Raw genomic sequence first — 11,367 nt, forward strand, 5'->3', positions numbered from 1 at the left:
AGATCTATAGACAAATTATGAATTCCCTTTTACTAAACAAACAAAAAAATAGGAACATATATATATATATATGAATACACAGGCAAACACAGAGAGATACATTCATGTGCAGACAGAATTCAAAAAAGTTACCATGGCATAAACATTGCTTTTCTCCACAAGATAGAATTATCAGACTTTTCACCTTGTTAAACGAGAAACAACAGCCTCTAAGTGGAATCACTCATGCTAACACCAAGACTTAATACCTAACATAGCTGCAGTTACAACCTTCCCCAGAAATGTAATCAGAAGCACTAAGTGTGGAATTGTCTGGTCGGTACCAATGGGACCATTTGTCACATGGGCCCTCTCCACTTCTCAAAGGAAGATGAGGTAACCCACCTCAAAAGAACTTTTTTCTCCAAAGGGAGATGACCTTATGTGAAATAAAGTTTTTTCTGTTTATGACTCCCCTGTGTTGCCTTTAAAAACCTTTCTCTTTCCGTGGCGCTTTGGAGCTCCTCTCTACTTGCTACATATTGATGCTGCCAGATTCATGAATCATTCAATACATACATTTAGATCTTTGACATGTACTCAGTTGAATTTTGTTTATCAACAACTTGCTATTTTATAAATGTACAGAGAGTAGTACTCCTTAATAAACAATAGCCAATGTTATATTTCATACAAGAGAAACTGTCAGCTGTGTAGTACAGAAAGGAATGTGCATATGTAAAACAGATTTATGCTTTTTGTTTTTTTTTTATTTTTTGGGGGTTCACGGGCCTCTCACTGTTGTGGCCTCTCCCATTGCGGAGCCCAGGCTCCGGACGCACAGGCTCAGCGGCCATGGCTCACGGGACCAGCCGCTCCGTGGCATGTGGGATCTTCCCGGACCGGGGCACGAACCCGTGTCCCCTGCATCGGCAGGCGGACTCTCAACCACTGTGCCACCAGGGAAGCCCCAGATTTATGTTTTTTAGATAAAATGATTTAATGTTTTATGGTGTTTCTCACTGAGTTGGGCATAATCATTAATCATTGACTACCAGAAAGGAGAGGCCCGGATCCCACCACATCCGGCTTTGTCAGAGCCGTCCAATATGCCTCCTCTATCTTGTCTACTGTGGCCCAGGTGATTTTTTTTTTTTTTCCTTTAAATTCCCGGACAAAACGTACAAAAGCTCACAAAAATGACTTTAATGCCTCAGTCTGCGTGCATTTACAGGACAATAGGATAATGTATAATCACTTGCATCTACCAGACAATGTTCACATCCACCAGAAAATGTTCGCATGGAATCCGAATTTCTAAACACTTCAGAGATCAATAGCATTGAAGGATTTCTAAATGCACTTCGGACTCCCCAGAAACTGGCCTTCGCCCCTTTGAGAGGAAGCGAAGCTTCTCTCCGACCTAGAAGAACAAGGCCTACAGCTCTGAGCAGCCCCGGGGCATTGCTAGACCCTTTCCCTGGGAGATTCCAGCAAAGGCGCCGCTCCTGCGGGCCTGTGTGGCGGCGGGAACTCCATTACCCAGAAAGCGATGCGCTGAGCGGCAGCGACGAACACCCAATGAACATCCAGACTTTAGGCATTTCCGGGAGGGCGCACTGGGCGAAGGCGGGACTTCCTGTATCTTGTGGCGGTCATTTTGGCGGTCCTCGGGGTCAGAAGGCCGAGAGCGCAGAGTCGGCATTGAGGTGACAGACAGAGAAGGCGCGGGAAGAGGCTTTGTCCCCAGTGACTAGAGGCGGTTCTATAGTCGGGCACATCGCCGCTTGCGGGGCCGGTCTGGAGACGTTGGTGCCCGGTCCGTTCGGGACGCTCGGCTGTCCCCTCTCTGCCCCGGTTTGTGGCTCAGGTGGCGGCGGCGGCGGCGCCGCCGGGGGACCCGCCTCAGGTAAACGCTCGTCCTCCGGGCCCTCACCGTCCTCACCCCACCAGACACTAAAGCCCCGAATGCGGGGCGCCTGCTCTCGTGCCCGCAGCCCAGGCCGCGGTGTCCAGGACGGTGAGGCGGCCGTGGGTGGGGCCCTGTTTCTGACAGACGGTGTGATGGCCGCGTGAGAGAGGGTGACAGGCGGAGGGACCAGCAGGTGCAAAGGCTGGGAGGTCGGATTGAGCCGGGAGGATTGGGGAAACCTGGGGTCCGTGTTGCTTCTGCAGGGAACAAAGTGTGGGTAGAGTCGCACCTGCAGTGACAGGCTGAGGAGTTGTACCTTCCTTCTTGGGGCTCTTGGAGCCATGGAAATTTTTGCGGAAAAGAGACGTGATCTCAGTTAAGTTTGAAAAAATCCCCAGAGTCTGTTCAGTGGAAGCACAAATTGTAGGGCTGCTGAGGACATTGAGGCAGAGGGTGCTTGGGGTTTTTTCCCCAAGGACACAAAACTGCCGAGAGTCAATACAGAGGTTAGATGGTCGGCCCGAGATTACCTGGCTCTGGTGACCCCCAGGGGTGCAGGGAAAGCCTGAGCCCCTGGTAGGATGCCATGCTGACTTCCCTCTAAGACCTGCCTCTTCCCACAGGTTTCCATGGCTGCAGAAGTGCTTTTGGAACCTCATCAGGTAAGTGGCGGTTTCGTCCTCCGTCGCTGGTCCCAACCCCTATTTTCTCCAAATTTGTGGTGTCATGAGACTTGTCACCTGCCATTTTCCCAGCCCTTGGGTGTGGGGACCTTAGGGAATCCTAGCTCAGGGTCCTGAGTTGAGTCCGGGGGTTTGATGGAGGGTTTCCCATTTCAGGCCACCAGTGGAAAGAGATGTGGAAGCTTATCACAAAAACGGGAAGTGCTTGGAGGCGAGGCTAAGCTGGTTCAGGGAATTGCAGGTCTCCTTCCTTTCTGGTGAGAACAAACTGGGTGTGGGGAGTAAGAGTCAGACTTGGAATGACTGCCTGTGAGGTTAGGCATCTGTCCTGCAGACAGTGGGAGGTCTGGATCAGATGAGGGAGGTGTCCGCATCTAGGTCTTAACAGGCTCCATCTGGTTGCAGAGTGGACAGCAGAGTGAGCACGTGGTTAATGGGAGTATGAGAAGACAGCAGACACCAATGGCATTAGGGCCTGGGATCTCCTCTGAGATCTTAGGAGGAGGATGGACGTGGGGTAGGTGTGTGAGGAGATAGATTGTGGGTCTTCAGGAGTGAGGCTGTTGATGATTTCATCTGTCTCTATCCTGGCAGGCAAGTGTGACCTTTGAGGATGTGGCCCTGTATTTCTCCTGGGAGGAATGGGCTCTCCTTGATGAGGCTCAGAGATGCCTGTACCACGATGTGATGCTGGAGAATTTTGCACTTACATCTTCATTGGGTAAGCTCTTACACCTGCCCCTCTGCCCTGGGCAAGGCTTGGCCTTTCTCTTTTCTCCAGGGTCAGGTATGTGTCCATCTAAACCATGGGCACTGCTTCCTTCCCCAGTTGCCTGGGTATGTGCTGTGGTTCAAGGGGTGAGCTGAGTGCATGCCTACTTCTCATCCTTATCACTGCAGCACCTCCTGCCCCGAAGCTTCACAGGGAAGGATTAGGTCTCGCTGTTCTTTAGGTCAGCCTAATGGATCCCACCTGTCATGCCCTCTCTCTTGCTGGGTGACTGTCTAGCACCATGGCACCCTGGTATGTCTCCCTTCCTATAGCTTACATTTATTTTTTTCCTGACTGTGTCAGGAATTGTAGTCACTTTCATAGTCACTGCTTACACAAATGTTCTTGAGAGGTCCTTTGCTTAGGTTCTTTTTACTTTATTTTGTAAAGGTTTATGTTTCTTTCTCTTGTTTTAAAATATTTAATCAATTTATTTATTTATCTTGTATTTTCTTTTGGCTACCCCTTGTCTTCGTTGTGGCACGCGGGATCTTCGTTGTGGTGCACGGGCTCTTCGTTGTGGCACGTGAGCTTCTCTCTAGTTGTGGCATGCAGGTTTTCTCTCTCTAGTTGTGGCAAACGGGGTCCAGAGCACGTGGGCTTTGCAGTTGTGGCGTGTGGACTCCAGAGCGCGTGGGCTCTGTAGTTGAGATGCGTGGGCTTAGTTGCCCCGCAGCATGTGGGACCTTAGTTCCCCAACCAGAGATCCAACCCATGTCTCCTACATTGTAAGGTGGATTCTTTACCACTGGACCACCTGGGAAATCTCTTTATTTTAGTTGTGGCGAAATATACAAAACAGAATATTTACATTTCTAAGTGGCATTTAGTACACTCTCATTGTGCAACTATCACAGTCATGCATGCACAGAACTTTTTCATCTTCAGACTGAAACTCTGTTCCCCTTAATCAGTAACTTACCCCATCTACTGACAACCACCATTCTACTTTCTGTAAATATGAATTTTCCTATTATGAGTATCCCATGTGGGTGGAGTCAGACAGTAGTTCTTTGATGTCTGGCCTACTTTACTTAGCATAATATCTTAAAGGTTCATCTATGTTGTAGTATGTGTCAGAATTTGCTTCCTTTTTATGACTGAATAACATTGTATATACCACGTTTTGTTTATCCATTATTCTATCAGTAGACAGTTGGGTGCTTTTGCCTTTGGCTCTTGTGAATTATGGTGTTATGAACATGGGTGTGCAGATATCTTTTAGTGTCCCTGCTTCAGTTCTTTTTGAGTATATACCCAGAATCAGAATTGCTGCATCTTATGAGAGTTCTTTTTTAAATTTTTTGAAGAATCACCATACTGTTTTCCATAGCAGCTTCACAAAGGTTCCAATTTCTCCCATGCTTGCCTACACTTCTTTTCTGTTTTTTTTTTTTTTTGAGTAATAACCATCCTAACTAATGTGAAGTGGTATCTCATTGTGTTTTGATTTGCATTTCCTTGACAGCCTAGTGATGTTGAACATCTTTTCATGCACTTATTGCCCATTTGTATATCTTCTTTGGAGAAATGTCTGTTCAAGTCTTTTGCCAATTTTTGAATCAAGTTGCTTGGTTTTTTTGTTGTTGAGTTTTAGGAATTCTCTATATATTCTGAATGTTAACCCTTCATCAGATAGGTGATTTGCAGATATTTTCTCCTATTCTATGAGTTGCCATTTATTATGTTCATAGCATCCTTTGATGTACCAAAGGTTTTCATTTTGATGAAATCCAGTTTGTATTTCTTTTGTTCCTTGTGCATTTGTTGTATCCAAGGAATCATTGCCAAATGCGGTGTCATGAAGCTTTTCCACTATGTTTTCTTAAGAGTTTTCTAGTTGTAGCTCTTAAGATCTTTGATGCATTTTTAGTTAATTTGTATACCTGGTATCCCTCCAACCTCCTTCTTATGCATGTGGATATTCAGTTTTCCCAGCATCATGTGTTAAAAAGTCTGTCCTTCCCCATTGAATGTTCTTGGCCTCCTTGTTGCAAATCATTTGACTGCATATGCGAGAGTTTACTTCTGAGCTCTTTATTCTATCCCATTGGTCTATATGTCTGCCTTGATTCCAGTATCACACTGTTTTGATTACTGTAGCTTTTCAGTAATATTTGACATTTAGAATTGTGACTCCTCCACCTTTGTTCTTCTTTTTCAATATTGTTTTGGCAATTTGGTGTCCCTTGAGATTCCATATGAATTTTAGGATGAATTTTTCTATTACTGCAGAAAACATCACTGGAATATTGATAGGAATTGCATTGAATATCTAGATGGCTTGGATAGTATTGACATCTTCACAGTGTTAAGTCTTCCAGTCCATGAGTATAGAAATCTTTCCATTTATTGTCTGTATTTTTTTTTAGCTGTGTTTTGTAGTTTTTACTGTACAAATCTTACTTCCTTGGTTAAGTTTATTTCTAAGTATTTTATTCTTTTGACACGTACTTTTTTTTTGGTTGTGCCAAATCTTAGCTTAGTTGCGGCTGGTGGGCTCCTTAGGTGTGGCGTGCGAACTCTTAGTTGCAGCATGCACATGGGATCTAGTTCCCTGACCAGGGATTCAACCCACGTCCCCTGCATTGGGAGGTGAATTCTTAACCATTGCACCACCAGGGAAGTCCCTTGACAGGTACTTTTATATGTGGAATTGTTTTCTTAGTTCCCTGTTCAGATTGTTCATGGTTAGTGTATCGAAATATAACTGATTTTTTTCATTTTGTATTTATATCTTCTTCCTTTGCAAACTTCAATTATTCTAACAGTTTTATGGTGGAATCTTTAAGATGTCATGAGCTGTAGTGAGCTTTACTTCTTCCTTTCTCTTTTGGATGCCTATTTGTCTTTCTTGCCTAATTGCTATGTCTAGAATTTCTAATACTGTGTTGAATAGTAGTGGTGAAAGCTGGCATTCTTTTCTTATTAGTGATCTTGGAGGAATAGTTTTCAGTCTTTTACCATTGAGTTTAATATTTGCTGTGGGTTTTAATTTTTTTGCTTCCATTATGTTAAGCTAGTTTCCTTCTATTCATAGTTTGTTGAGTATTTTCATCATAAAAGGGTGATAAATTTTGTGAGATGGTTTTTGTACATTGATTGAGGTGATAATAATTTTTTTTCTTACTGTTAAAATGACATATTACGCTGATTAATTTTGTATTTTGAGCCATCCTGGCATTCTAGAAATAAATCCCAGGTGTTTATGGTGTATAATCTTTTTACTATGCAGCTGAATACAGTTTGCTAGTATTTTGTTGATTAATTTTGCACCGATAATCATCAAATATATTGCCCCGTAGGTTTCTTGTAGTGTCTTTGCCTGTTTTTTAATATCAGGGTAATAGTAACAGCTGCAGTTGACCTAAATTAAAGCAATTTTTTATTGCAAAGTAGTTACATCAGATTGATTCTACCATTGTAGTTTTTGTCCAGGTGGGAAAATACCTGGTTTTACTACTCCGCCACCTTCCCTTTAGCTGTGCCCGTGGGTACTTTTTGTAATATTTGAAATATCTTTCCTGTGATCTGTTGTGTCTGAGTTTTCTGGGACAGTATTGGCTACTGACTTCTCCTGTCCTTCCCTTAGGATTTGTATCATCCATCTCTCATGCAGTAGCTCAGCTGGGGATAGAGGAAGAGTCCTCTGTGCTTCCCAGGATGGATATGATCCCATTCTCCACAAGATGGGCCCAGATGGGGCCTGACCCAGATAAATAGCAGTTGGGGGAAGACATGACTTCAGGGCTTGGTTCATATCAATCATATCAAGAAACTGTCCTGTTTTTGTTTTTGTTTTTGTTTTGCGATACGCGGGCCTCTCACTGTTGTGGCCTCTCCTGTTGCGGAGCACAGGCTCCGGACGGGCAGGCTCTGCGGCCATGGCTCACGGGCCCAGCCGCTCCGCGGCATGTGGGATCATCCCAGACCGGGGCACGAACCCGTATCCCCTGCATCGGCAGGCAGACTCTCAACCACTGTGCCACCAGGGAAGCCCGACACTGTCCTGTTTTAATTTTGTTTTGGTGATGCCATTACCAGTGGCCACACCTCACCTCCATCTTTCCTTCTCCATTCTTCACACTTTACTGACTTGTCATGTCTAATACTAGTCATTTTTATTCTGACTCCAGCTGAGACTATTCCCCATCTCTCTGGACTATTTACCTCACTGATTCCTCACACTGTTCCCTCCTCAGTGCTTTCAAACACTTTGTAGTGTCCTAAAGAGTGCATGTGTCTAATAATCCTTAAACACCTGTTACCTTTTTTTCAGTCAGGTTTTTCTGGGCCTGAACAAGACTTCTGGACAGCATCACATGTCATCAGCAGATATAATCCTGCTAAAAGCCATTGACAGGACTTCCCTGGCAGTGCAGTGGCTAAGACTCCACGCTTCCACTGCAGTGGTCACGGGTTCAGTCCCTGGTTGGGGAACTAACATCCTGCTTGTCGCATGGCATGGCCAAAAAAAGAAAAGCTGTTGAGAGAAGAATAAGCTGTAGAATATGCCTTTCCCCTGGGCCACACCCTTTACTCATGTCCTGTGCCTAGTGAGGCCTGCACCATCCTGTGACCTTAGGGACCCAGCAGGGCACAGCAGTTGCTTCCTCAAGCTGACCCCAACTTCCTTTTCCTGAAAACGGTTTCATGGACTGATTCTTTGATGTGTCGAGTTACATTTGTGGTGATTTTGCTCCCTCTCAATGAGGTTAACATGTACTTCATCGTCACTTCTTTACTTTCAGGCTGTTGGCATGGAGTAGAAGATAAGGAAGCACCTTCTCAACAGAGCATTTCTGTAGAAGGAGTGTCACAGATCAGTACTCTCAAGGCAGGTTCGTCTCCCCAGAAGGCCCAGCCCTTTGAGATGTGTGGCCCAATCTTGGGAGATACTTCACACTTGCCTGAGCACCAGGGCACACATCTTGGGCAGAAACCATACACGTGTGGGAATCGATTCTATTTCTCTGCCAACCTTCAACAGTATCAAGGGCAGCACATTGGAGAGATACCCATCAGAAGTTCTGTGGACAGAGCCTTGTTTATAAAGAGCCACACAACCTATGTGTCAGGGAAATCCTTTTCCTGTAGAGAGATGGGGAAGGACTTCATAGCCAGCATGAGATTTTTCCATCAACCAGTCACTCACACTGAAGAGAACTCAAACAACAATAATGAGTGTGAGGCTGTGTTTCACAGTGGAAAAATGCATCACAACTGGGGAGAAGGCAGGAAAGCCTTTAGCCGCACAGACAAACTTGTTGAGGACCAAGGAGTCCACACTAGAGAAGGGCTTTATAATTGCAGCAAATGTGGAAAAGCCTGTACCCGAAGATGGAACCTCATTGAGCACCAGAAAGTCCACACTGGAGAAAGGCCTTATAAATGCCATGAATGTGGGAAGTCCTTTACCCAAAGCTACAGCCTCAATAGCCATAGGAAAGCTCACACTGGAGAAAAACTTTATGAATACAGGGAATGTGGAAAATCTTTTAGTCAAAGATCCAACCTCATTCAGCATCAGAGAGGTCACCCTGGAGAACGACTTCATCAGTGTGATGAATGTGGAAAATCCTTTAGCCGAAGCTCCACACTCATTCACCACAGGAGACTTCATACTGGAGAAAGACCTTATGAGTGCAGTAAATGTGGGAAATCCTTTAAGCAGAGCTCTAGCCTCAGTTCACATCGGAAGGTCCACACAGGAGAAAGGCCTTATGAGTGTCACGAGTGTGGAAAATCATTTAGCTGCAAATCTAACCTCATTATCCACCTGAGAGTTCACACTGGAGAAAAGCCTTATGAGTGTCAGGAATGTGGAAAATCCTTTAGCTGCAAATCTAACCTCATTAACCACCTGAGAGTTCACACTGGAGAAAGGCCTTATGATTGTGGAGAGTGTGGAAAATCCTTTAGTCAAAGATCCATCCTCATTCAACATCAGAGAATTCATACTGGAGAAAGGCCTTATGAATGCCATGAATGTGGGAAATCTTTTAGCCGAAAGTTTAGTCTCATTTACCACCAGAGAGTTCACACTGGAGAACGACCTCATCAGTGAAGAGAATGTGGGAAATCTTTTAGCTGCAAATCTAACCTCGTTGAACACCTGAGAATTCACACTGGAGAAAGGCCTTGTGAGTGTGGGGACTGTGGAAAATCCTTTAGCCAAAGTTCCAGCCTCATTCAACATTAGAGAGTTCACAGTGGAAGATGTCTTACAAGTGCAGTGAATGAAGGTAATCTGTTAGCTGCTAATTTGATCTCATTCAATACCAGAGCCTTCAGACTAGTGAAGAGCCATAGATATGCTGGGATGTACAGTTCTAGTATAATTACACTGGAGGAGAGAAGTTGTGAGGGAGCCATCTGCCTGAATTAAAGCCCATATATCCGAAAGTCTGCAATGGGGAGATTGCCCTAAAGTTCCAGGTATGTGAGAATCTTTAAGGAACTGTGTTATAATTTCTTACCTGCCCAGGACCCTTGCCAGCTTTATGTCAGTGCCATCTATGGCAGAATTCATTTCACCTCTATCACCTGGGTGGTCCACAGTGTGCAAAAGTTACCTCCCAACATACTCAGGGAAGCTGACCTGTGTCCCATCCCCATCTGCAGGGGAAGTAATGAGTAGTCTTAGCTCTTATGGGGTCCTCATTCCCTTCTCATTTCCAAAGTAGGGCCTGGACCCGACCTAGTCTGGGCCCAGTGGACCCTGTCTGAGTTCTATTAGTGACTTGTCGGGAAGCACTGCATTTTCAGGGACACGTTAGTTTCTGGTGACACTTCTCTTGGATTTTCCCAGCCTCCGAGTCACGAAGCTGGGAACTGCATGCCTCTTATTGCTCTGCATTTTGTAATAATAAAGGCATCAATGTTTAAGCTACCTTTGCTCTTGGGGTTCTATTCACTGTGTGAGGTGATCTGAAAACAACTGGGCTCTACCAGCATTAAGGACTGCACAGCTCTCGTGGAGGTCCCATGCTTTGTGTGCCTCACATGTCAGTATGATTAAGAATATAGCTCTCGGGCTTCCCTGGTGGCGCAGTGGTTGGGAATCTGCTTGCCAATTCAGGGGACGTGGTTCGTGCCCCGGTCGGGAGGATCCCACATGCCGCGGAGCGGCTGGGCCTGTGAGCCTTGCCCGCTGAGCCTGTGCGTCTGGAGCCTGTGCTCCGCAACGGGAGAGGCCGCAGTGGTGAGAGGCCCGCGTACCACACAAAAAAAAGAATATAGCTCTCTTTCTGGTTTTGGCGTAATGTACATTGTTGCCCAGGGTCTCCTAGGAAAGACTGCAAGGTTTCAGGGTCCTAATTTGTGGACTGGGTATCAGGGTTTTTTATGGGCTCAGAAAACACCCTGAGGAGCCAGGAAGTTACGACAGCCTCCAGTGCTTCTGATAACAGCACAAATTGTTTTTCTTATTCACAGTAAATATCACGTACTGCTCAGCAGTTATCCTGCAAAAGAACCGCATGCCCTGATCCCCAGAGTTCACTAGATAATGCCACTGTAAGACTAGGGCCAGGGGGAACCATCTTGGTAAAGGAACCCTGGAGCGGGGGAGAGTGCAGTGGAGTAGATGGAGTGTGCCCCTTCTAAAATTGCATCAACATGCTTCATTGACTGTGACTGTGCAGTATCAGTGGGCACAGATGCCCAGAAATTCTCAGAACCTCCAGGCAAGTGTATCTTTTGTAGCTGAGATCACTGTGAAAGAAAATAAACTATTGGTTTTCTGGATTCCTATAGCCTCTCTTGGATGTTCAGCTAAAGGCCATTGCTACACAGAGAAACAAGCATAGAGAGAAAGGAGATCCCTTGGTCCTGGGTCCCCAACCCACTGGCCTCGGACCGGCACCGATCCTCGGCCTGCTAGGAAGCGGGCTGCACGCAGGAGCTGAGCGGTGGGCGAGTGAGTGAAGCTTCATCTGCTGCTCCCCATTGCTCACGTTACTGCCTGAACCATCACACACCCCACCTCACCCCCAACCCTTCCCATGTCTGTTGAAAAA

General features: G+C 45.6%; 1 protein-coding gene across 4 annotated transcripts; it reads left to right on the forward strand.

Annotated features, from left to right (window-relative positions):
* Positions 1-1,610: 1,610 nt before the first annotated feature.
* On the forward strand, positions 1,611-10,583 carry LOC309794615 (uncharacterized protein). 4 transcript variants are annotated; one of them, XM_082606331.1, is made up of 5 exons: positions 1,611-1,888; positions 2,515-2,553; positions 2,731-2,831; positions 3,169-3,295; positions 8,098-10,583. In XM_082606331.1, the coding sequence occupies exons 4-5, from the start codon at positions 3,262-3,264 to the stop codon at positions 9,411-9,413; spliced, it is 1,350 nt and encodes a 449-aa protein (XP_082462457.1). In that variant the 5' UTR covers positions 1,611-1,888; positions 2,515-2,553; positions 2,731-2,831; positions 3,169-3,261; the 3' UTR covers positions 9,414-10,583. The 4 variants fall into 4 exon arrangements, with proteins under 4 accessions (XP_082462457.1, XP_082462454.1, XP_082462456.1 ...); XM_082606328.1 differs by lacking the exon at positions 2,731-2,831; XM_082606330.1 differs by lacking the exon at positions 2,731-2,831 and having other exon boundaries at positions 8,116-10,583.
* The last annotated feature ends 784 nt before the right edge of the window (positions 10,584-11,367 follow it).

The sequence above is a fragment of the Mesoplodon mirus genome (genome assembly GCF_964341445.2).
Source record: "Mesoplodon mirus genome assembly, chromosome: 19".
NCBI classification, from domain to species: Eukaryota; Metazoa; Chordata; class Mammalia; order Artiodactyla; family Ziphiidae; genus Mesoplodon; species Mesoplodon mirus.